Source organism: Hypoxylon fragiforme (assembly GCF_022984875.1).
Source record: "Hypoxylon fragiforme strain CBS 206.31 chromosome Unknown GGS25scaffold_1, whole genome shotgun sequence".
Classification (NCBI taxonomy): Eukaryota; Fungi; Ascomycota; class Sordariomycetes; order Xylariales; family Hypoxylaceae; genus Hypoxylon; species Hypoxylon fragiforme.
The window spans coordinates 1,166,578-1,191,811 of NW_026054756.1; the positions used below are offsets into that span (position 1 = coordinate 1,166,578).

Genomic DNA, 25,234 nt, shown 5'->3' on the forward strand with positions numbered 1-25,234 from the left:
AAGCCGTGATGCGGTGGGGAACCCATCGAATAACTACATAGTACCTACATAGAAGTACTCTCTTTGGCCAAGAGAACGCTTAGATCTCATATGGTAGCGGTTCCTGCATGCGAGGAGTCCCGGTTTGGAACATGTGTGTTATCGGATCTGGATTGGACACTCGCAATTTTTTACAGCACACATCCATATGTTTTTTTTTCCTTGTATACCGACCGATGTCTTAATTTACTAGATCAGTCCACGTGGTATCACTAACGTTCGGGAGATGGAGCGAGATAGATCCATGAGCGTTGTTCGTGACGTGGAGAATGTCCTAGGTTAGATTGATTGAAAAGGGGGGGCATCTGATAATACCACCAGCACATAGGCAATATCCGAAAATACAACTACAACTACATAGTTACGCGATACGATATATTAATGGATGCCCGTATTTAGAAAAAGAGGAAAGAAATCCAGTAAGGAGCTATGTATATCCACATCACAACAATGAAGAGAATTTTCTTTCTAAGCTGTCACACCGACTTCGTTAGTAGCTAGTACCTATAGTACCTAACTACTAACCTGACCTTGCAAATTCTGTAACTTGTCTCTGACCATCTAGAGTGCGTTGCTGTTTACTTTGCGATTTTTTTTTTTACCTGGAGAATAATAGTAGTTAAGCCGAAGTCGGAGATTCAATTACCTAAGTTGAAATAAACATCGTCCACACCTTTCCGGGGAGCTAATCCCTACCTGGTCGTTTGGTTGCGTTGCTGCTTTAATGATTGATCGAGACCCTGAGGGTGCGGTCACTGTGGTGCCTTGACAGCCTAGCATACCAAGTCAATGTCAATTATTAGCTGCCCGGGTGGTTAGGTAGATGTGCTGTGCTGTGCAGATGGATTCGAGGTTATGTAGGCCTGGGCTGGGTATGTGTCTGATATGACCTTCTGATCACGCCTTTGAACTTACCAATACCTACATTAATAATGCAATATATCGTATCTGTACATGTATTGTTGGTTCGAGTAAGGCGTCATTCTCTCGCTAATGTCGTACTATGTATGCAATAGATTATTATATTGTATTATTGTGTTATTGTGTTATTGTGTTATGGTATTGATTGACCCCATCGATGACTCCTCGATCGAGATAAGTAGGGTAGTTAATGGGAATTTATTCCCGATCAAGTAATTCTCATGTCTCAATGCTGAATTGCGATAGGTTGATGTACCCAGACATGGCCAGGTTACGCCTTTTAAGCATCCATGGATCCAGCAGGTTTGGCCAATCACATCAATGCATGTCAAAATGTTTAAGCTTGAAGGGCGCAGTGCTAGAGGTGTGCACTAACTGCCAGGTACTAGGTGTACACTACATACCTCTGTATAGTAGATGACAGCACGGACAATGTGCTCCTGCTCCGCGGGCTGTTTTAGAAGCCAAAGTGGATCTCGCCTACCTGCTGGATGAAGGAGTTAAAATATTTTTTTTTAGTTATTTACTCCAATTTCTACCAATTTCTACCTTTTTAACAGTTGACTGTTGTGGCCTCCACCAACTAGCCAGTGGCCACTGTTGTTTAACACTAAATTCCTTGGGGGCTGGAGGGCTAAGAGTCTAGTGTCCAACGGACGGTTTCCCGGGAAAAGCTAACGACATTGACTGCTCCGTTTTAACAGTCCCCGGTGACTAACTATCAAAGACATGTAGAAGAAAATAAGAGCAAAAGCCGAATAACGGTGCTGACTGCGAGCCGCATGACTGACCAGATTCATCCTTCGGGAGATCGTCGAGGTATCTTCTTAGGGCGTGTGCTAGCTAATAACTACAAGGACATCTTCAAGGGCGCAAAGCTCCCCCGAAGCCCCCGAAATTCGAATGCCCCCAAAGGCTAGAGCTTGGGCATGGACCCCTATGTCCCCTAATGCTATAGCTAGCTGCAAACATTTTCTTTACGTACTTTTATTGAAGAGGCATTCCTTTGGAGGCAAAATCTATCTTTGAAAGACAAGCTGTCGGGTCCTTTGGAGGTAAGGTCTCGAACTGGTCACCCTTAGAGGCCAAGCGTTCATCAAAGGATTTTTCGAGGTTCAACGCACTCGAGTTTCAAGGGGGCTCCAGAACCCCAAACCAAGGAAGATGAAAGAAACGAAGAAAAAAAACTTGCAGCTCGATTTGATTTTCGCTATTACGATCCATGGATGGCGCGATAACCCCTGTCTACACAGATGCGCTTCCATGTCAGGCCACTAGGGTCTCCATCTACTCCATCCACGTCTCCATCCATGTCTCCATTCATCAAGCTCGTCAAGCAAAAGACATGAAGGGCGGCATGATCTATCCCCTACCTACGCTCCTTACGTCAGAAAAGAAGGTAACTCTTCTGTGACACCCATCTTTATAATATCGTACATGTATCTAGCATCTCTTTTATGACTCAACTTGAACATTCCAGCATAAGGTTACATCACTTTATATATCCTCCCTTATTTCCATATTCTATATCGTTGTATTAATTTATAAGCACCTGTATAAGTCACCTTGGTACCAACCAGCATTGTTACCTACAGCTCAAACACTACAACAAGCTTAACACCTGATCGATATCACGCCGACATACTCCTAACACCTACGTCGACAATCTTCGCATATTGAATTTTAGTTTTGAAGCTGTATCTTGTTTCCAGCACCTAATAATTTCATATATAATTTCATCCAGTTAGCTCAAATTACTAGCTAGGCGCTATATCTACGCAGAAAGCACCTATAACCAGCCCCTTGAGCTCCAGCCCAACCTCGCAAAACACCTAATTCCTGGTTATTTCCATGATTGTTGTGAAACCATATCCAAAGCAACGCTGAATCTGATCAGAATTGAGATAATATCTTCTGTCTCAAGCTTCCAGTCCTGGAGGCAAAGCTCAAAAAATGACATCCGCTACACCTTCAGAGAACAGCAAAACCAGCTCATTTGGTAGCTACGCTCGAAAACTATCTATAACCCCCAAATCTAGCATCCACATTCATATCAAGAACCACTACCGTTCCAAGGTCTACACTACTGGCTCAGAAGTATCAGGCCATGTCACCATCAACCCTCCTGTGGACGTGCGGTTCGACACATTACAAGTTGTATTGCTCGGCACCAGCAAGACTCGCCTAGATGCCGTCAATATTCCCCAGTCTACGGCACATACTTTCCTCAAGCTCATAATGCCCATTCCAGAATCTGCATATCCGATACCACGAGTATTCGAAGCGGGCATGACTTATACAGTACCGTTCACGTTTGTCATCCCCAGCACCCTCACGTTGAACGCATGCAATCACAACGTTGCCAATGATTCCGTTCAGGAGCATCACGTGAGGTTGCCTCCCTCCGTAGGTTCTTGGGAGAAGGATGACTTCTCGCCGAATATGAGCCGTGTGGAGTATGCAGTCAAGGCACGGGTGTACAAAGACGAGGAAGGCGTCAGCCTTGGAACTAAGCTTCTGGAGGCCTGTCAGGAGATTCGGGTGTTGCCTGCTGTTCCAGAGGATGCCCCTTTAAATATCACCGAGAACGATGACCTATACAAGATGTCAAAGAGAAAGACATTGAGAAAGACGATCATATCTCCGAAATCAGGGACAGTGACGATCACGGCGACGCAACCGAGCGCGGCTATTCTCAGTCCAGATGGGCAGACTATTACAACGACCTCGGTACCCCTGACTCTTGAATTTGAGCCTTCCGCAACCGACGTGCAGCCACCGAAGATCACCGGGGTTTCATCCAAGGTCGCCGCAGTTACCTTCTTCAGCGCCTGTGGAATCAACCATTACCCTAATCTTAAGGATGGACGCCGGAAATTTAGCACAGATGGGCGCGGTTCGTACTCAAGCACAGTATCAGCGTCTACTGGGTCAATAGAAGCGCTTCGATGGGGTCGTCATATATCGATGAACGCGAGAAGAGATTCCGGGTACGGTAGCGAAGGCTTGTCTTCGTCAGATTCTGACCAAACTCCCAAGACCGCTCCTATGAAGAAGAGCAAGGGCTCTTTGCCATCGCCGGTATACTACACTTCTCGCGTTCAAGTACCGATCCAGTTGCCGGCACACAAGAAGGCGTTCATCCCAACATTTCACTCTTGCATCACCTCACGCGTCTATGTACTCTCGCTCACCGTATCGGTTTCATCCGGTGGCGCTAGTGCACATATCACCCTTAACGTGCCATTGCAGATCAGCGTCGAGGCTACAGAGCTCCACCCAAATCTTTCAGTGTTGCCCCCGAGCTTCGAGGAGGTAGAACAAGCTGATGCGGCTGATTACTTGCAACCATACTCCACCAATATACCTACGATCGATTTTCAAGCTGGCTCTGCGTTACCCGATTACGCGGATATAGAGTTTCGTCAGCATCGGAGGCCGGTGGCAGCTCACTAAGCATGCTGATGTTCTTCCGACGACTTTGTTTCTTGCCCCTTTTACGTTTATTACAGTTGGTAATACCCCAAGATTGGATATACCACGATCATTCGAGATCAATATTTTTTTTATTTGTTTTTACATTTGTTGGTTGACGGTGGTTTGCCGAAAAGCAAGGCGTTGACGGTTTGAGGGGTCGGTATCAGTGAGAGCTCCCCTGAACGTTCAGGGGGCATAGATTGATATTGATAGGTTCATGTGGCTTGCCGTTTTTATATTCCCCCATGGATTGTTGCGAATTCTAGACCGTTCAGATGGAGGATTGGTTTCTTGGCAGAGGCGGCATGGGGAATCATGGGGATTGGTTTTTTTAGATGGAACTTGCTATGCTTTAAATAGTATTACATATGTAATTATAATCTTTTTCGCATCATCGTCGCTTGATGAATCTTACCTCCCAGATTTATTTACGTGACTGAGCAAATATTGGATAGCATCAACTCCCACAAAATGTTTTTTCAACCCATGAAAAACATGCAGCCGTTCTCATGATCCCTTTTTTTTGTTCTCTTCTTCTTCTCATAACCAACATATTCATCGTATGTGGATGCTTCTACCTACCCCTACTAGTATAGTATAAGCAAAATACTTTAGGTGCTTAGTCTAGAACTTCCCTCCTTCCCAGGCTTCCCTCCCCCCGGTGTTTTGATCGACCGGGTACGATCTCCATTTCCTAGTAGTTACATAAGTATGTAACGACCCTCTTTAAAAAAAAATTGTTTTCATCTCTCGTCGAAGTCCGTTACCTATGACTAAAAAGTCTACCGATCTCGGTAAGGGGCAGTATCGAAATATTTCCCTTTGATGTTGTTGGTAAAATCTAGAGCTGCTTTTCTAATATAGATAGATAGATACTCTCCAGGCAGTGCTGTTTTGTGGGAGTAACTATGTGTTAGTTATTAGGTAGGTAAGTGCAGAGCTGGGCATCTACTAGGTAGTAGGTAGGTATGTAGGTTACCTAGTAGGCAATGTACATACTAGTAGGTAGGTAGGTACCTAGGTTAGATAGAAAGGAAACTTGGAAGTTAGCCAGGATACTTACTAACCTACATACATACGTCTGCCTATGCAAAACGGGACCGTCCTTTAGAATCCCATCCCGTCCCATGCGCGTTTCCTACCTATCCTAGCTACCACCGATCGGGCGTGAAGAGAGAAGGGAGCCTTACCTAGCAGCTAGGTTAGCGTTATTTATCCGTCCCGAGATGTTAGTGTGTGTGGGGGGGGAGCTGGTGAGAACTTCGTGGATGCTGTAGTAACTAGTAACATCTACCTACCTACCTACGCAATGACGCACGCAACTTGCGAATGTCAACATAGTAGACTAACCTAGGTACTAGGTAGTCTACGCTTAAATATGCCATGCAGGGTTTAGAGATCTTCTGGCGATTGGTTGACTCGCTTCGTTGATGCTCCTTCGATGCTTAGTTTGGCGATTTGGCCTAGTCGCACATTGTAAGCTGCCTACCTACTTTCACCCTCTCGTTCTATAAAAGTAAAGAATTTGGATGGACAAGTGCTTCTGAGGACTTCTTCTTTCTGTTGTATTTGACCTTTCTCGTAAGGAGACATGAGGTCATGGTAATGTCAGTGCCCTATAGTTATATTACACTCCATATACACGTTGACTCGTACGTCTGTATATCGTTTGATATCTTATGATTAGATTGGTATATTGACAAGGTACTTAGGTAATAGTTACTCAAGACATGTGATCGGATATCGTTAATACGCTTCAGATTGAAACCCATGGCACGAATACCTTGGTAAAAACCATGCGCAAGCATATTTGATTTCAACGGTCCTCCGTTATCATCCGCAATATAAATCCTATTTTCATGTAGGAACACAATCGACTAGTCTATGTCATTGAGCCTGTCGTTATGTTCATGTAGTGTACTCCTTCTGAAGTAATTTGGCGATAGTGTTCAGTCTAGACCTTGGATTAGTATTTTACCCCTAATAATCAAAACAAATCAACTTACTGGATATTGCTGGTTCCCTCGTAGATAGCACCAATCTTGCTATCGCGCCAGTATTTCTCGGCAAGGCCTTCCCGGACAAAGCCCATGCCGCCCATCCACTCGATTGCGAGACCGCTCACACGTCCTGCTACCTGGGAAGCATACAGTTTCGCCATGGCTGCGTCACGAACAAAGTCTTCACCGGCCTCCTTCTTCCTGGCCGCGTTATATACCAAAGCGCGAGCTGCTGCGATCTCGGTGTAGGATTGTGCGATCTGGTGTTGCATGCCTTGGAACTCGCCAACCAGTTTTCCGAACTGTTTTCTGTCGTTCCAAACGTATTTCACAGCATTTTCCCATGCGCCAAGAGCCAGGCCGGTCATCTGTGCCGCGATACCGATCCGCCCCTCGTTTAATAGTCCGATGGCGTACTTGTAACCCTCGCCCTTTTCGCCCAGCAGGTTCTCTTTGGGAATTTCAACGTCGTCAAAGTTGAGAGTACATGTGCTACTGGCTCTGATGCCAAGCTTCTTTTCCTTCTTGGCAATCGAGAAGCCCTTAGTATCCTTCTCGACGATGAAGGCCGTGATACCTCTATGAGCCTTGCTAGGATCTAAATTCGCGAATACGATAAAGAACTTTGCTTCCATCGAGTTCGTGATCCACATCTTGCTCCCAGAGATTTTGAATCCGTCTGCAGTCTCGGTAGCTCTGGTTTTTAGGGCGAAAGCATCGGACCCTGAGGCCGGCTCACTTAAGCAAAAGCTACCGACTGTGTTGGTGGCGAGTGCTGGGAGGAACCGCCTCTTAAGATCGTTGCTTCCATATTTGAGAATAGCTGTGTTGACCAATGTGTTATGAACATCCACCATGACGCTCACACTAGGGTCTACACGTGCCAACTCTTCAATGCCTACAATGGCAGATGTGAAATTCATACCGGCACCACCGAACTCTTCGGGAATTTCTACCCCCATCAGCCCTTGCTCAAAGAGCTGCTCAACGAGTTCTGGGTCCATCTTCTCCGCCTCATCCATGTCGCGAACCTTTGGTAGAATTATATCGTTTGCGAATTTGGAGACCGTCTCCTGCATTGCTGCCTCTGTCTCGGATAGGTGCGTTATAGGGGTAGGTGGGATCTCCGATATATCGGTGAAACGACGCTGCGAGGCAGAAAAGGTTCTTAATCTAGGTGCAGGAGTGTTAACATAGGCATGTTATAAGTGCCAGGGTTTATTTTTAGTGTGACTCACTGTTGCGCATTGAGATTCCGAGGCAATCTATAAGATCGCGTCGACAGCGAGACTCGGGGTACAACACCAACGCTCCGCCGTAAGGCCGGCCGCAGAAACCTGGCGAGTGATGACATTGTGTGAAGCAGTAATTGTTGACTAGTTGTTAAGGTTTAGGGACTCGAGAATAAATGGAACACAATGGTTGGGAGGCTGTATTGGAATTATTAGAAAGAAAAGGGTTAAGTTGACAAGGTAGGTGAGAGTTAAACAAGTTGGATCTGACGTCTAAACATTCCCCGGATTTGACTTGAACTCGCACTCGCCGAGCGGGTTCAGTCTGCCGAGGATAGCCACCTGAAGACATGAGCCGAGCTGTGGGCCCCAGCATTATCGACTCTTTTTGCTTTTCTTCATTTTGCTTATTCTTCCAATTTTCTCCAAAATAAATGCAGTAGTTAAGCCTTTTTTTTTTTTTTGTTTTTTTTTTTTTTTACAATGTAAATGCTGAAGAAGAGAATTGCCTTTTTGTTTGCTTATTAAACATCAAAGATGATTTAAATGAGGAGTTCTCAAAATTAACATATCAAAAACAAGTCAATGTCAGAACCCTGAAATTGCTTCTGATAAATTGAAGATTGGGGAAGCAGCACTGACGTCGATAAAGTTGACCTTAAATCCGGGGAGGGCGAATCAAACACATCCAATTCCTGAGACTTAGCGGATAGTTATCCACTTGCTTCAAGAAGCTGTTTGGGTGTTACCGTTGAACCCGTCAGACATGTGAACGTCCAGTTTCGTTTTAGAGTCTAGTTAATCTTATGTCAGCACCACCCTCCACAAGCAAACCCACGGAAGACGGACCAGGGATCTACCGGGCCGATGTCACCTGACTTTGATTTTTCGCATAGTGCCAATTGAAGAACAATCGCAGTAACCAATTGCACTATCAACTCTACGTACCCATCTACCTGGGTAGGAGGCATTATAGCTTGAGCAAGCTTGGAGGAAAACCAGCGACCACCAGCCAACATGGCCACATCACTATTCAGATTCCTCTGGCCCTCCATCGCGAGGCAGCCAGCAATAATATCCACCTCTATCCCGACGAAGCTCCCCTCCATACGCACTTTCGCGACGACGCCGTCACCCAACGCAACCCTCAACCAAGTTCTACGAGTACGCTCTCTCTCCCCCCAGCCATTCTACCTACCATATACCGAGAAACATCTCGATACATGACTCACTACCCCCCTCCACTCCTACCTACCCCATCCCAAGTCCAAACGGCAAAGACCTCACAAGACAAAGCTCGCGAACCAAGCTAAACCACCAAACCCCCCCGTGCCTTAGAAATGCCGTAAACCCCAGCGCGCCCGCCACGCCGTCTCCCCCGCTCTATCCGACATGCAGTGCCCGCAGCAGAAGGGCGTGTGCCTAAAAGTCGGCATCACCAAGCCGAAGAAGCCCAACTCGGGCGAGCGCAAGACGGCGCGTGTGCGCCTCTCGAGCGGCCGCATGATCACCGCCTACATCCCGGGCGAGGGCCACAACATCCAGCAGCACTCCGTCGTCCTCGTCCGCGGGGGGCGCACTCAGGATTGTCCTGGTGTGCGCTATCATTTAGTCCGTGGGGCTTTGGATTTGGTGAGTTCTAGAGATATATATATATATATATGGAGTGGGGATGGGGGAGGGGGAACAAGGTGTGCATGAATAAGACAGGTTGCTAATCATTTTCATCCATACAGGCTGGTGTCTCCAATCGTATGTCGAGTCGAAGCAAATACGGAACCAAGAAACCAAAGAAGGCATCTGTCGGCGCATAGGGCAGAGTGGTAGATATTGTAGCAAATATTTCATAAGGACATATCTCATAAAGGACCTTAAATGGAACAGGAGTAAGAGAACACACGGCATAGAAAGACGTTGCGTGAAATTTCATCTGTACTTTTTACGCGATATGATATGATTCCAAGTATAACTTCAGCATTTGTATTTCAGATGGCCGACACCATGAATATGTATCTACAGAACAGATGAAGAAACCAGTATTTTTCATCACCGAATGATGATTCCGTAGACGCCACACCCGCCCCCCTTTCTCCTAGTCAGTACCCACTATGCCATTCGATAATAATGCGTTATAATAAACCGTCATTAGAGAATAGTTAGCATTTTACTTTACAACCATGTTTGATCGGTCTGTATTGTTTTTATCTAATCCTGCTGGTTCTCGTAACCCTCCGGTTTCTCAAGTCCGTTCAGCTCAAAGTATCTTGAAGTACCTGGGAGGGTAAGTTAGTAATCTTAGTGATATATGGATTGCGAAACGCAAGTTGGGTTAAGCGGGATGCTTACAAGAATATCCTTTCCAGTCAAAGTTTTCCTTAGGATTACAGTGGCATCGAAGGTCCAGTCGCGTTTTCTCACCAGTAGGACAGTGAGTAAAAGGAACGTGATAATAAGCGATGTCGTTGAAGAAGTGAATTTCTTCCTTCTTCAGTAAGAGTCCGGCAGCAATGGAATGAACCGGTGCATCTCCCCATCGCTCATAGAAAAAGCCTCCGTCGTTGTCTAGCGACTCAAAGAAGTCGACATACGGCTTGGATCGCAGCCAATTAAGGTTTCCAACTTCGAAGTTAGACCACTAAAGGGGCAGTTAGTAAAGCTATTTCTTGGTATTTATACTTTAACGGGCACGTTGCTTACGAAATGGCAGTTGTTGTAACTGTCACCACCATCATCACTAAGGAAGCCCATGGAGTTTCCTTCAACGACGTGCTCAGGGTAGTTCTTGATGAACTTCTTGACACTGTCCCATAGTGTAGGAATGGTCTCGCCGTATTCGTACAGACTAAGCACGAAACTGTACTTCTTCTTGTTCTCGGCCATGAATCGGAAAGGATCGTAGTGGATGTCGCAGAATAGCTCAATGCTAGGCTCAACTCTCCAGTACCATTCATAGTTCTGCATGAGTGGCTGGCGGAAAAAGAAACCTGACTCGAAACGGCACATGTGTCGGTAACTAACGGAATCGCCATAGATGATCTTGCGCTGCGCCATATCCTCTCGAACTTTTCGCGCTTTGTCCTGGTCGATATGATCAGGGAAGGACCAATGCTCATGCGGGATTTCGCCGTAGTGGGTTGTTCCGGAGACGAGCGAGCTAGTCACTTTCTTGAAAGTGGCATCAAACGGTTTGTCGTTTAGGAAAACCCAGTCATAGTTGAATCGACGGTTGAAGCGATCCTCGACTTGTCGAATCGAACGGGCAATCTCCCATACATCACTGTTGCGAGCAAGACTGACAAATGTAGCATTCATACGAGGGCCAGGAGCAGTTCCTAGGAGATCGTTCCATCCTTGGTCCGATGGTGTTAATGGCATCGGGGCTTCCGCAAGATCTGGGTTCTGCTTAGGTGATCCAGGGAGTGGCCTTGTAGACGAACCCTTCGATGATCCTGACGCGCTATTGACCGAGTCGTCTGGCTTACTTCCCCAACTAGATGAGGACGATCCACCAACATTATTTGTTGATTTATCAGCACTTGTCGAAGACGAGCCTTTGGGAGCCCCGAATGTTGAAGGCTTTAGCTGTTGAACTCCCTCGTAAGAGGAATTGGATACGAAATAAAGGACTGCGAGGAACTGTAGATGGTAACTGCCATTAGCCTTTCATATTCGACCTAGGTAGCCACGAGTCGTGAACAAATAAGGACGACTTACGAAAAAGGCGAAGAGAATATATCTCACGATGCGCGCGCTGCCGGCGGCCATGATGTAAAATTCGGACTGACGGGTTGTCCGCCGTCAAGGGATGTTTGAGAGGATGACAGATGCTCAGATTTAGAGGGTACCACCCAGCCGGAAAGGGGCGGGGACCTCCTTAAGGGAGAAAAATGGTAACTATTGTTGCAGAGAACAAAGGAAGCGGTTAAGTCATCACCCAGGACTTCTATGCGATTGACTTGATTCCGCAATAAGTAGATAGTGATGGGTTTGACGGTGAGAGGCAAACCAAGGGAGCGCAAGAAGAGAAGAAAAGATAAAAAAAGAAAAGGATAAAGGCCAGGAGTAGACGTGTAGGATGGGTTGATAGAGTGATAGATTGATAGATGGTAAAGATAGGTTAGGCCAGATGGTAGGGCAGGATGTTGAATACGAAGTGGGAGACCAGGTTCAGAGATGTAGAAAGTGGATTAGGGGGAACCCTAGTATACTGCATTGGCAGCACTGCTGAACAATGCCAATGCCATGTATTCCAGTATTGTATTGTACAGTACCCTAGGTCGGAATACCCTAGGTCGAATACCCTGGGTACTATGTAACTATGTAGCATGTAGAATGTCAAAATTCTACTAGAAGAATACCTATTACCCAAGAGTCCCAGACAGGGCCCGACTAATAGTAGACAGCTAAAGTTCGCAGGGGGGCAGTTGCAAGCATGGATTTCCAAGCCTTAAAAGGTGGAATATGGAGACGATGGGATTAAAATTTCAACTGTGAATGGGTCGACGCGTCAGAGGAAAGTGGGAAGGTCAAGTTGGGTTGCCCCTGGCTTGTACAAATCTGTAACTCGATTCGATGTACCTAGTACTATGTAACTGCTATGTAACTCTGTACTCTATGTATGGCAATTTTCTCCACCATTAGGTCCATTTTACCCTTTATGGATACATCCATGAATATACATATGTATTACCTAAGGTTAGTAGCTGCATCTGGATTTGTGGATTGAATGTTCATTTGCCTCCGTATCATACGCCGTAGTCCGCCCCGGGGGCCCGTCAGTGCTTTCTTCGTGTATTTTTTTCAGCCCGGATGTGCTCTTTCCACAGTTCGAGATCTTCAGAGGAGAGGGGCGTATCATTTACCATGCCATACTTTCGGGCATGTTGTCTTAAACTCTTCAATGTTCGGGTAGCATATCGAGTTTGCTCGAAACAACGGTCTTGATGCAGTTTTCCGCAGTCATATCGTTTGGCTATCCCGTGTAGCTTATATACATAGTACCTAACCTACAAGATTTAGGTATCATTAATGTCTAGTGTCATACGCAGTACACTGCCTAACCTACATATGTACTGCCAGTAGTCTGGTACTAGGCATTATGTATGTAGATCATGAACATTTGTACATCTCGAATTCCAAAACTGCATATAAGTATCTACATGCAGGTGTATAAAGCATCCCAGTGCTGGTGCTCGGGTTTCTTAGCTTATAGTACCGTTGGTTTATGAGCTACTACATGTAGATATCCAACGGCCAATAGAACGACTGACGCTGACGTATACCGCTACGTACATAGATATACTAAACACGTACTGCTATGCAAATATTCGATGTGGTAAAAGAAAATAGAACACACAATTCAAAAGTTGAATCAAGTTGTATGTAAAATATGAGGATTCATTGCTATAAATACTGCACAATGAAATCTCATTTAAGGCCAGTTTCAATTGCTGATCCTTGATCCTTTACTCCATGAAGTCTCCATCGCACCAAAAGAAACTTTAATGTTACATGATGTACGGGTACAAGTTAACTAACTAGTTACATATGATCATTTAACATAAAAGGCTAAGCACGTGACCGGACTACATGTCGCTGATACATACATGTATGTAGTATTAAGCAGACACATACATAGTAGTACCTAAGTATAACAACTGTGAAATGCTCTGTATAGCATTAGTCATTTCAATGCAATTATATAAGAGCTCTTATATAATTATATAGTATCAAATATAACAACAGCGAAATCCAATGTTAACGTTGCCTACTTCGTAGGTATCTGGTAACTCCATAAATTACCAGGAAGTCAGGAACCCGGGTATGTGAACATGTGTAATAACCGGAATGTCTGGACCCATGGTCGGTTACACGGCATGTACTTAGTACATTGAATGGCATTTTGAAGTGTTGAATGCCGTTGCACGCCACGGCACTGAATGACACCTGGCAATCATTGACGAATGCATGTTCATTGAAGTTTGGCCCTAAGTTCGGATATACTTCGGTTCTAGGTACCTATACTGATGTAACTATATATCTGTTTTACTACCTAATACTAGGTAGTTAGTTATGTAAGGCGCATTAACTATCGGTCCGAAGTCTTACTGGCATCATATTGATTTGCATTGGGCCACTCGCATCATTCTTTCTAATCCACACCCAGATTGCTATTGCGAAATGTGCACTGTTCTGGTACGTCAACTAATTACCTACACAGTAATATCAACACACTTACCACATACCAACCTAATCGCGATAGAAGGTATTTCAGCTTCTTGAGCGTCATAGTTCATAGTCTTCTTTCTCAGTCAACTATCTTATTACACATTGTTAACAACTCGGGAGTGACCCGTGTTTTCTCGTTTCTGTTATTGACTTTTTTCCCAAACATTTCTTTTTATCTCATCGTTTTTTTTATTGTCGCAACTGGAGAGATCCATCTCTGATTTGCCCCTCCACATTCATCCCGCAACACCTTTGTGTATTTTCATTATCGCATCATGATCCATCAATCAGTCTCAGTCAAGTTCGATCAAGTTTTCCAATCTTCCTAGTTGTAAGTAGCACAGTATATTTCTACTATCCATCAATTTTTCTTCTTTCAACCTCCCTTATCCATCACCATCCAGCTGTTGTATTTTTGGCCTCTAGTCCAGCCCATCACTTGTGCCCATCTTCCCCTCCATCTAAAAATCCCCCCATCTAAAAAACTTCAGCTCTTATAGAAACCCTTAAATTTCTTGTCTACCTACTTTGAACTCCAATCGTTCTTTTTCGTACTGGGAAATTTCTGAGGATCCGTCCCTCGTCCGTTGTCCATACCTAGCTACCTTACCTTCTGTGCTCTTTTCTTTTTTCTTCTTACTTTTGCGCTGTGTCTTTTTTCTGCACTAGTACCACAGTCCAACACACAATATTCACCTACCTAGGTACCCTCAACTTACCTCCTTAGCTTTATTTAGACTTACAACCCACGCTCTCGTCTTCTCCCTTTTACACCTGAGATAATCTGACCGAGCTTCCAAGCTCGTAATCTCTACCATGTCCTTCAACCCGAATGCCCCCCGCCATGATATGGCGGCCCCTGGTTTCAGCCAGGCCTACGATCCTTTTGCCGATCTTTCGCGAAATGCCCATGATATCGATGAGGCCCTGGATTTCGAGGATACGTACGATGGGTTGGGCGATCAGTTGGATGAGACAGATGACGCCTTCAACGACGATACATTCGGCGATGGCCCCAGTGATGTCACGCGTGCTCCAGTTGGCAAGGATTTTGATTTCTTTGGCCAGACTGCTAAGGTCGCGAACGCCATGGAAGAGGAGCATCAACGATTTAGCCGCCAGCTACCAGTTCCCAAGGCGGCTCAAGCAGCCCCGATACAGTACAACACCGGTTACGAATACAATCCAACACCCAAACCCACAAGAAGCGGTTACGAGAAATATAAGGATCCCGAATATGCCTCAGACCTCCAAGTTGATGCTTCAATATGGGGGGTTCAGCCGAAGAAAACGGCCGTGACGCCAGTACCAGCTCAAAGCCAACATCAAGCACCACCATCGTCCCGTAAGATGATGAGCTTGGAAGAAGTTGAAGCAGCGATGCGAGTCCAGGCCAAGGCATCTGTCCAAGACCTGCAATCTCAGTCTTTGGCACAGCAACTACCGCCAAATCCCCAGGCCGCACCTGAGCCTCAGGTGCCATTTCAGCATGCCCACTATCCTCACCACGAGCCTACAGACTATCGTCAGCAGCAGTTTGACAATCGTCATCTACAAAACTTCTACCCTGTTGAGCACAATCAGCCTGCGCAAAGTGTCCCTCATGGACATCCCATCGCGATTCTGCAGCGCCCTTCTTCAAAGCACGCCCACCCTCCCGCCAGCGGGCCTCATGCTGCTAGTCCTTTACCTCAACAGCATCAGCCACCTATGGGATTCCCAACCCAGATATTGCAGAATCCCAGTCGTATTCCTCAGGATGCTGCCAGAGCAAATGTACCGGCCCCCCCAGCTCATCGTGCGCAGAACTCGTATTCCCGTCCTCCTCAAATCGGTGCCAACCAATCTCATCTCCCCCATTTAAGTGAACAGGAGAAAGCAATTTTTCTTGAGGCTGAAGCTAGACGTGCCAAGCGCAACCATAAAATTCATGTGCTCTCAAGGGATAACGGTCTCATGACACCGCAGGACAAGAGTTTTATCACTCGGATCCAGCTTCAGCAACTCGTCTCAGCCACGGGTGACCCTAGCGAACATGGCACCGATGCTGCTCTTGCGGAGGACTTCTACTACCAGGTCCTCAGCTCCCTGCGAGCCGGGCAACGACCCAACCCGAATCAGCCTCTTAACAACTTCGCGCAGACTTACCTATTCCAGACCGGTACTCGTCACGGTGGCATGAGACGTCAAGGACGCGGCCCGGAGAATCACATGCAACGTATGGAGCAACAAGTTCAACGAGCTGTCGAAGCCGCCAAGAACAAGCCTAAAAATAAGCAATTGGTCATTGAAGGTAGCTTGGGGAAAATATCATTCAGCAATGCGAAGACACCTAAGCCTCTGCTGAACATCAAGCGAACTGAGAGTAACACCGACACCAACCGACCGAGTTCGAGCCATCGCTCAGATGCAACCACAAAAAAGGGTGCTGACAAGAAGGGAACACTTCGGAACATTGAAAACGTTTATCTTACCCTTATGAAGGTAGAAGATATGGCCCGCAATATGCCACCTCCATCTGATGGTACCCCAGATCCGCAGACTGCCGAACAACAGGCTGAGTTGCAAAAGCAACTGGCCGACTTGAAGAACCAGCTGTGGAGTGAGCTCAAGGTTCACGATCCCATCGGCGCAACTGATGTACACCCGTTCATCGCCTTCCTGTCTTATCCCAAAGGAAAAAAGGCCATTCCTCGCGTGTTCGAGCACCTCACCCCTGAACAGCGAACAACTGTTCTGACTTTGATCGTCATCCATCTTGATCAGCTTGATGTGGTCCGAGGTGCGCAGGTGCAAACTGGGGAGCCTATCAGCATTAATGCTGCCACGCGCGAGAGCATTGAATTGTTCATTGTTGCTGTCATGCCAAGCCTGCTCAAGCTCCTGAGTGAGTCGGAGCTTCATATCATCACTGGTGTGCTTGGATTGATAACCCAGAACATCAACGTGGATCTTGTTGCGCGAACTCGTATTGGTGTCTCGATGTTGACTATGATTCTCAGCCGAGCTGAGCTTGCAAAGCAGGCGGGACAAGCGACGGAGCAATCTTGGCAGCAATGGTAAGTACATAAAACTGTTTCTTACATTCCTAATTATCTGAGTAACTATCCGGCTAACACTACTTAGGGTGACAACCTTCAAACAATTTTTCAATGCTTTAGAGCCGACTTTACCCAACATCTTCCCAGGCACTGTTATGTCCGGAGAAGACATTTATGTGTGGCAATTCTTGGCTGCCATCGGCATCGGAGCTAGCCCCGATGAACATGAGCGACTTGTCCTTGCTGTCAAGGATCGAGTAATGGACACTTTTAATCTATCCAAGACCCTACCGGCTGACATGGCGAAGGAGCGCCTGGATAGTGTTAATTTGTTCATGAGATCCATCGGCCTCGACGTGGAGTTATTGAATTTCTAAGCTTCAGGACGCAGAAGTGCTGCTTGACCTAATACATCAACTCACACGAATGCTTCCGAAGCCCAATTAGCCATACAGGCATAAAGGGGTTAGTACCCATCATCACCGCTTATCTAGGTAACTAGGTGGGTAGATGTTTATGGTACTACAGCTTCACGGAGCCTGACTCGTGGCGAGACAACCCACCCCATGCAGAGAGGGCTCTTTGCAGACCCTTAGCCCGGGATCGACTTGGAATGTGGGCGATGAACTGAACAAGGGAATCTCAGTGGGGATTCTTATGAGTTCACGCAATGCCCGGATTTGTGAAGGATGAAGACAGGAGATAGGGTCGTTCGGGCCATGTGAACTAGGTACCTCTGATCGACAATTCTGGGCTACCTACCAAAAGCAGGTTGATAGGTAGTATGTGTGATCATAGGCTAACATAAAAACGCTTATTTTTGTAGCCCTTATCATGCATGCGTGAGACTGCACTTTGCTGTTGAGTACCACGTATATTTATATCGTTATGGATGTGGATGCCTTGATTCGATGTACATCATTACCGGAACGCAACACGATGCAGACACCATAGCAGTGATAAATATACATAGCTACATTGATAACCAATCTGTTCGGCAACTCTTGTGATAACAATTGGTATAATATACTGAAGCAAAGAGGTAACCCTGTATGAATGGACCCATTTTATACACCACCACCTGTATACATACATGTAAGTAGGTAGGTAAGCAGTTGCCTACCTAAAATAATAAACGCCGAGTCATGCAAATAGGTATGTTGGTTACACGTCTAACTAATCAATGCCCCATCCCCCATACCCCATCCCCCAAAAACCCCCATTCCCCTTTTCAACGTTTAAGCGTAACAACCACCACCACCACCACCAACGAGCAAGCGAGCCAGCTAATCATATTTAAATCATTCCTTAAAAGTGACAGATTTCCCCCGGGCGCCCTTCTTAGCGGCTGTCGACGACGAAGCAGTACCCGCCAGAGCGGAAGCAGCAGCAGTGGGGGCTTTACCCTTACCACCACCACCGCCCCTAGCAGCGGCGCCAGATTTCTTGGCGGCGTCGCCAAGGTTGATGACCTCGGCCTTGATCTCGATATCGTCATCGCCGTTCTTCGCGTCGGCCTGCGGGTCAGAGGTCATGCCGCTGACGGCCTTGAGGAAGTCGGTCTCGGACCACTGGGCCTGGTACCTGGGCAGCGCGGCATGGTTGGCTTCGTCGTTTATGTCTGGTATGTTGGCCAGTTTGGTTGCTGTTTCCTTTCCTTTGCCCTTGCTAGTATTGCCGTTTTTGTCATCGTTGTCGTCGTCGGCGTCGCGGGGTAGGGCGCGGGAGTAGAGGAAGTTCTGGTGGAAGACGTTCCAGGCCTTGTAGCTCTCCTCGTCCTCGTAGTGCAGCTTGCTCCACTGCTCGACTTGGACCTTGCGCAGCCGCTCGATCATGGTGTCGACGACGGCTTCGCCGCCCTCGGCGCCGGCGCTCTTGATCGACATGTGGATCGCCTTGGCGGCACCGCCGGGACCTTGGGGCCCTGCGCCCTCTTTGCCTGCTGCTGCTCCGCCGGCACCGGGGCCCGGACCGGCGGCTGAGGCGTTTTCGCGCGCTCGGCTTAGGCGCTCTTGCTCGGCGAGGGCGTCGACGTAGTGGAGTTGGGGGCGCAGGTTGATCAGTGATGTTGCGGGGGTCAGGTGTAATTGGTCTAGCAAGAAGGTTCGGTTAGCCTCGAATGCGCGCTCCCCAAGCGATTTTAGTATTTATCACCGTAGCGACAGAATGTTACGATTTCTCAAACTTACCGCCCTTGAATACTCCCACCATCCAACGGCAATTCGTCTCATTCTCGATGGGGAACTGCCCCCCCAACGTTCTCGTCCGCAACACTTTATCCTGGCGGACGGCCTCGCTCCAGTCCAGCATGCTGAGCTCGCGCTCCAGATCGTCCTGACGCTTCCCCGCACCACGACCAGCTCCCGCTCCTCCCGCGCCGCCGCCACCACCAGCTCTATTTGGCACGCCGACGCCGAAGCCACCAGCCAGACCATGGGTGCCACCATTCTTAGCCGCGACACTGCGACCAAGCGCGCCTCCCCAGCGCAGGCCCTTGTCGCGGTCATAGTCTGAGTTTCCGTGGGCCATGGGGTAGTCCACCTCGATGAAGCCGGAATCTGCCTTGAGGCGTACCTCGCTGATCTGGGGCGGGGGGGCGCGGTTGGATGTGTGGCTGTTATTAGCTTGCTGCAGGATCAGGAGCTTGCGGTTTTCGGGCAAGGGGGCGTTGGTGTAGACATTGTAGCTGGCGACTATGGGGTCGGGATCGTTTGGGTCGATGGGTTGTTTGGCTTTATTGGTGGCTGGGTTGGTGGTCTCGTTGTCGCTCTCGATGGGGATCGCGGCTGGGGGCATGGGAGATTCGAGGTCGATGTCCATTGCTGTTGTGTCTGCCATACTAATAATGGCTGGCTCCTGGAGCCAAGGTGGGTGTAATTGTGAGTTCTGGTACAAATGAATTATGTGGTGGGGAATTTAGTGGTGAGTGTGAAAGATAAATTTAGTAAAGGTTGAAGTTATTTTACTGTCAATGAATGTAAGAAAGAGCTTTGGGACTGCTGGGTTATTTTTTTGGCGGGGCATGCGCTTATCATGCAGCGTGGGGCTTATCGTTGGTTACCTATGATACCCTTGTCCATTTTAAGCTCAGGGTCCAAATCTTTACCACTTATTAAGTTCAATGTTGCCCAGGTGATTTTATTAGTGATCTTCTTAGTGATCTCGAAACACGCAAGCCAGTCATAAGTCGTGAAAAGGGGGGGGGGGCTCAATTCTGCTCTATATAGAAGCTAATAAGACTAGAAGTATAGGTATATAAAAGGTCATAATGTCAAAAAAAATAAAAAAAAATAGTAATGTGTCGTCGACTAGGAGAGAAGCCGAGGACAAGAAAAGGTACAGAAATTAAAAAAGAATTTGGTCGAGACCGCTGGGACTGCCTTGGATGCAAATGCAAAAGGCAAAGCCACATCGCATGAGCAGGCAGGCAGTCGGTTGCCGTCTCATCTAAAGTTTCCCCAAACACACATTCTTCCCCTGAAAATTAATAAGTGAGTAAGCCCCCCTCCGTCGTGATATTAATCTCGTATGCATAGGTATTCATGTGCCAACTAGTCCATCATTTAGACTAGACAGCCGTGCAGAGCAACGCGTCGCCAGCGATGGGGAGCGTGCAGCACTCGGCCGTTAGGCCCGTGGAGGCGCAGATGGAGGTGAACTGCTCGAGGCTGGTCAGGTCTTGGTCGGCTGTAGGTAGATGAGTTAGTTAGGTACTGTGGTGAGTTTTGGGGGGTGGAAAGAAAAAAAAAAGGGAGAGGGGGAGAAAGGAGGAGAGGATACTTACGAGAAGAGCAGCTTAGGTCAAGGATCCCGTCGATGTCAACCTGGCAGCAGAGCGGGGTGGTGCCAGGGCAGATGCCGTCGAGGCCGCCGGTGGGGGATGAGCCGTGGCTGGAGGAGTCGTAAGAGGAGGAGTCGCCGGAGTGCTCGTCGGAGTGGTGGTCATCGTCGGAGCGGTGGTCGTCGGTGGAGTAGTGGTCGCTGGGGTACTCGGAGGTAGAAGTCTCGGAGGGGTAGCTGTCGCGCTTAGTCTTGGTGTGACCGGCCTTGGACTTGGTCTTGGTGTGGCCTTTCTTAGTCTTGGTATCGATGGTGGTGCTGGGGGTGCTGGGGTACTCGGGAGCGGGTGCCGGGGTGGTTTCATAAGGGTAGTTGTCGCGCTTGGTCTTGGTGTGGCCGGCCTTTGACTTCGTCTTCGTGTGCCCTTCCTTGGACTTCGTCTTGGTCTTGTCTTCCTTGTCCTTGCCCTTGCCTTTGGTCTTGGTCTCCTTCTCCTTGGTCTTGGTGCTCATCGTGGAGGGGGTAGGCTCAAGAGTGGTGGTAGGAGTCATGGGGATGACCTCAGAGGTGGTAGTAGGAACTTCTTGCTTCATGGTTGTGGCTGGGTAGTGCTCTACCGGTGTGGAAGTCGGGTACTCCTTCTTAGACGTAGAGGTTGGGTACTCCATTTTAGGTGTAGAGGTAGGGTATTGCATCTTAGATGTAGAAATAGGGTACTCCATCTTCGGCGTAGAAGTCTTGTACTCCATCTCAGAGGTAGAGGTCTCGTACTTCATTTCAGGGGTAGATGTCTTATACTCTTCTTTGGACGTGGATGTCTCGTACTTCATCTCCGATGTAGAGGTCTTGTGCTTCATCTCTTTGCTCGACGTCTTCTCCTTCTTCTCCTTGGTCGAGCTCTCCTCTTTCTTCTCCTTAGTCGATGTCTTGTATTTCGACTCTGGCGCTGATGTTTTGTACTCGGTAGTCGTTGGGTACTGAGCTTCCGGCGTAGAAGTAGAGTACTGAACCTTCGTGGTCGTCTTGGTCGTCGTGGCGTAGTGGGCTTCAGGTGTGGACGTGGGGTACTCTTCCTTCTTGGTTGTCGTAGGGTACTTCATCTCTGGCGTAGAAGTAGGGTACTCTGCTTCCTTGGTGGTTGTTGGGTACTTGGCCTCTGAGCTGGAGACCTTGTAGTCGCGCTGCACTACCGGGCCAGCTGTGGCCACGGCGGCGAGTGCCAGAGGGATGAGGGCCTTGATCTGCATCTTGATCAGGGGGTGAGGGTATAAACGAGTGCGAACGACTTTCTGTAAACGAGTGTGGTGATGTTGCTGTAGTTGGAACAGAAGATAGTCAGATGAGGAGTGAATATTGTAACCTAAAGAGCGGCATCTAACTGAGTTCTTATACAAACTTGCCAGTATATGATCACAATGCCTCTTGTTATTCCAATTCGGAAATCCGGTAGCTTCACGGCAAGTTGACTAACGACTGCAATCGTGTAGATCTCACTTCAATAAGTTGGACACTAAGTCGCGGCCACATGTAAGACAGTAGTTATGATTCAGCCTTGCGATTATTGTTTCACGCAAATCTCAACCGTTCTGGATATGGATATAAGCCATATGGGAAGATATCCATAGACGTTATTGAATCTAGTGTCTTTTGCACATGATGCCTACTAGGTACGGAGCGTACATCCTGACAGTGGTTGGATACTAGGCAATAGTTAGGTAGGTTAGTAAGTATCCAACATCAATTACCATACGAAAAAAAGAAAGACGTACCTACTCTGCCATTGAGCAGTAGTCTAACTCGGCAAAATGTCTAATGACTGGTAACTAATATGGACGGCTTACCTTAGGTTCGTACCCGTACGATAAGGTAGTCTAGAAGGGCAACTAAAGACAGGAGAAACCGCCAACATGATCAAAACAACAAGTGGCCAAGTCCTCGGATACAGAGCGGCCGGTAGTTCTAGAATTGAGGTTTCGTGGCGCACTAAGTCAATTCATGGCTGTGTAGCTCACTATTCTACTGTATCAATATTCCCAGAAAGCAGCTATATGTGCCGAAAAGGATGCAGGCTAGGGCTTAGTTGCAAGCCATCTAGCAAAATGGTTAAAATGAGAAAGGAAGAAAAAGTACCACGACTATTGATACTCCAATTGGGGCTTGCACGAGCCTTGCCTAATGAGACTCGACTCGAAGGCTCAAGACAATTGGGAGAGTGATCGACACCAATGGCTCGCATCAAACTAAAGGGGAAACTTCCTAATCAGGAAACCAGTGTCTTAATCTAAGTCGACGGGTGGAGGCGCGGTGGCTCTCAGTGTCAGTTTGCTTTTTATATACGAAACGGCTTAGCCTTTGTTGGGTCAGTTCCTGAAAATCCCCCTTTTGCCGTTGCTAACGGTTGGTATCTCGACCCTCTTCCGCCTGCTCTTTAGGTTTCTAATTGTGTTAAACATGCATGAAATTCTGATGGTAAACGTATCTAGGAACTGTCTGAGAATTGCATTCTGAATTGAATTAGCAGTACTTAGTATTAAACATAACATAAACATTAGCTGCCAACCAGACCGTCTGAATCTAGGCCACTACCTGGTATCTGAAGTTGAAAGGATATCTGCAAAACATAAAACAAGAAAAAAGGTTGGATATAATGAAAAATCAAGCAAAACCATGTCAGAAGGAAGCCCCGTGCCTAGATCAATTCCCAGTCTTGAGTTATCTTTGAAGTACCCACTCCTGCCTCATCGACATCCAGCGACTGTGATGAGCCTGCCGGTAGGAATCTATGCTCTTGCGAAGATTAGCAAGCCTTTCTTCCTTTTCAGTTATCTTTTGTCGTTGAGACTGAGTTCTCTCAGTCAGTCTGTCGATCTCCTTTTCCAAGTCCCTCCGAGAACTCTCCAGCTCCCTTCGCCTCCGGTCTCTGAGCTTCTCAGGGTGTCTTAACTCCCTTTTGGCACTTTTCAGTTTGTCTTCCAGCTTCTCGATCCTTTGGTTAGTCTTAGCGAGGTCATCCTTCAACTGATCAATACGACTCTCAACCCTCCTCTTCTCGTTGGTGCGCAATTCCGAGAGCTCCTTGTTTATCCTCTCGTGGAGACTCCGAGCTGATCGGGAGCGGGAGCTTTCGGCCCAGGGTTTAAGCACGTTGCATAGGGCAATGGCTAGCTTATCAGAAGTACTCAACCCCCAGCTAGTGGCAGCAATCAGCTCCTTAGGATACCTGTTAGAGTGGAGGTTTACTGGAGTCGCGGCTGCCGCGCCGGCATTGCAGCAGTCGAGGATGACGAGAACAGGACATTTCGCGTCCATGATAACATCCGCTACGCCTTGCCAGTGCAATTTTTGATAGTTCTCCCTGCGACAAGTTAGCATAAGACTTCTGTAAAGGTGGTTAACCGCAACTTACCCTCCGACCTGTCGGCTTTTATGGCTTGAGAACGTTAGTGAATTATCCAATGATCTGCCATGCCCATGGAAATAGATAATTCGAGGTGTTGCTCCCTCAGCCAAGAACCTTTTCAACTTGTCCTGCACCCTCCGCTCGCTCTTGATACTGTATTTATGACATGGGCATCCGATAGACCTAAAAGCCTTAACGATGTTGTCGCCTTCCTCGTCCAAGCCTCTAAGGTCCGTGTGCTCGAAAGAGAGGACTAATCCTTCGGCCAAAGGATTTGACTGCGGGGCCGGGGGCTTAGGTATACGGTCTCTTCGGTTTCCTCTATCAGGCATCTCGGAGTTTGGGGGAGGCTGAGAGTGTGGATTTATATTTGGGTTAATACTTGGATGAGGTGTAATATATATAATGGAGTGCCTAGGTAGGTTGTCATAAAACACAGATGGTTCTCATAAAACGCAGATGGTTCTCATGAAACAAAGATAGTTGCAACTCGAAAGACCTTGGTCAAGGCTACCTAGGGTATGTAGATTCTAGAGTTAAGAGAAGGTATTCACATAGAAGGCAGAGGGAGGGGCGGTGGGGGTTATGTACTAGGTATGTAGTCGGGAGGCTCGGCTGGCCGGTAGCCTGATCAAGGACAAGTCGAATAATGCTTAATATTTTCAGCTATAAATAAAGAGGGGTAGTCTGACAACCTGGAAGTGGGCTGTCAGACGGGGTATTGACTGAATAAGTACTAGGCTGTCAATTAGATATGCACTTGAAATCCTGCATGGTAGTCATGCCCTTCCAAGCGAGATGCAAAAGAGATTCAAGGACATAAATGGGGTTGATGTCCTAGATGTCCTATTTTCGGTAGATACTAGTAAGTCTTCAATCTTCTCAACGCAACGCATTAACTTCTACCGTTCCAAACGGAGTACCACTTACTGATCATTACTATTTCTAGATTGTACTAGATTGTATAAAATCAAATTGCCTTTGGTTAGTGAACTTTGAGATTGGTCAAGGGAGCCAATGAGAACCATTAGGGGACAGTATTCTTTCCTAATTCGGCAAACCCACGTTTTCTATACGCTAGCATCAAGTTTATGTAGTGGGACACTAGGTACTAGC

At 47.3% G+C, this 25,234-nt stretch overlaps 8 protein-coding genes across 8 annotated transcripts; 3 read left to right on the top strand and 5 right to left on the bottom strand.

The window, feature by feature from the left end:
- Nucleotides 1-2,643: 2,643 nt before the first annotated feature.
- GGS25DRAFT_17615 (uncharacterized protein) lies at nt 2,644-4,535 on the top strand. The gene has a single exon (XM_049256595.1). The coding sequence runs from the start codon at nt 2,914-2,916 to the stop codon at nt 4,414-4,416; it is 1,503 nt and encodes a 500-aa protein (XP_049121135.1). The 5' UTR covers nt 2,644-2,913; the 3' UTR covers nt 4,417-4,535.
- Nucleotides 4,536-6,439: 1,904 nt separating this feature from the next.
- GGS25DRAFT_512314 (short-chain specific acyl-CoA dehydrogenase) lies at nt 6,440-7,791 on the bottom strand (the record flags this gene model as incomplete). The annotated part of the gene is made up of 2 exons (XM_049262778.1): nt 6,440-7,610; nt 7,676-7,791. 2 exons carry the CDS (start codon nt 7,789-7,791, stop codon nt 6,440-6,442), a joined length of 1,287 nt encoding a protein of 428 aa, XP_049121136.1.
- Nucleotides 7,792-8,686: 895 nt separating this feature from the next.
- GGS25DRAFT_516661 (ribosomal protein S12) lies at nt 8,687-9,483 on the top strand (the record flags this gene model as incomplete). Its single annotated transcript, XM_049263242.1, has 3 exons — nt 8,687-8,833; nt 9,026-9,301; nt 9,406-9,483. 3 exons carry the CDS (start codon nt 8,687-8,689, stop codon nt 9,481-9,483), a joined length of 501 nt encoding a protein of 166 aa, XP_049121137.1.
- A 315-nt stretch (nt 9,484-9,798) lies between these two features.
- Nucleotides 9,799-11,610, bottom strand: GGS25DRAFT_17443 (glycosyltransferase family 15 protein). Its single transcript, XM_049256583.1, has 3 exons — nt 11,384-11,610; nt 10,367-11,305; nt 9,799-10,304 (listed from the first exon to the last, which is right to left on the bottom strand). Exons 1-3 carry the CDS (start codon nt 11,432-11,434, stop codon nt 9,999-10,001), a joined length of 1,296 nt encoding a protein of 431 aa, XP_049121138.1. The 5' UTR covers nt 11,435-11,610; the 3' UTR covers nt 9,799-9,998.
- Nucleotides 11,611-14,634: 3,024 nt separating this feature from the next.
- On the top strand, nt 14,635-17,403 carry GGS25DRAFT_468958 (topoisomerase II-associated protein PAT1). The gene is made up of 2 exons (XM_049259109.1): nt 14,635-16,956; nt 17,024-17,403. The coding sequence occupies exons 1-2, from the start codon at nt 14,714-14,716 to the stop codon at nt 17,313-17,315; spliced, it is 2,535 nt and encodes an 844-aa protein (XP_049121139.1). The 5' UTR covers nt 14,635-14,713; the 3' UTR covers nt 17,316-17,403.
- A 727-nt stretch (nt 17,404-18,130) lies between these two features.
- Nucleotides 18,131-20,066, bottom strand: GGS25DRAFT_468969 (uncharacterized protein). Its single transcript, XM_049259110.1, has 2 exons — nt 19,128-20,066; nt 18,131-19,030 (listed from the first exon to the last, which is right to left on the bottom strand). The coding sequence occupies exons 1-2, from the start codon at nt 19,774-19,776 to the stop codon at nt 18,240-18,242; spliced, it is 1,440 nt and encodes a 479-aa protein (XP_049121140.1). The 5' UTR covers nt 19,777-20,066; the 3' UTR covers nt 18,131-18,239.
- On the bottom strand, nt 20,050-22,654 carry GGS25DRAFT_468975 (fungal hydrophobin-domain-containing protein). Its single transcript, XM_049259111.1, has 4 exons — nt 22,488-22,654; nt 22,098-22,418; nt 20,723-22,031; nt 20,050-20,625 (listed from the first exon to the last, which is right to left on the bottom strand). The coding sequence occupies exons 3-4, from the start codon at nt 21,963-21,965 to the stop codon at nt 20,507-20,509; spliced, it is 1,362 nt and encodes a 453-aa protein (XP_049121141.1). The 5' UTR covers nt 21,966-22,031; nt 22,098-22,418; nt 22,488-22,654; the 3' UTR covers nt 20,050-20,506.
- Nucleotides 22,655-23,202: 548 nt separating this feature from the next.
- GGS25DRAFT_468978 (uncharacterized protein) lies at nt 23,203-24,975 on the bottom strand. Its single transcript, XM_049259112.1, has 3 exons — nt 24,710-24,975; nt 24,125-24,632; nt 23,203-24,073 (listed from the first exon to the last, which is right to left on the bottom strand). The coding sequence occupies exons 2-3, from the start codon at nt 24,448-24,450 to the stop codon at nt 23,431-23,433; spliced, it is 969 nt and encodes a 322-aa protein (XP_049121142.1). The 5' UTR covers nt 24,451-24,632; nt 24,710-24,975; the 3' UTR covers nt 23,203-23,430.
- Between the last annotated feature and the right edge of the window lie 259 nt (nt 24,976-25,234).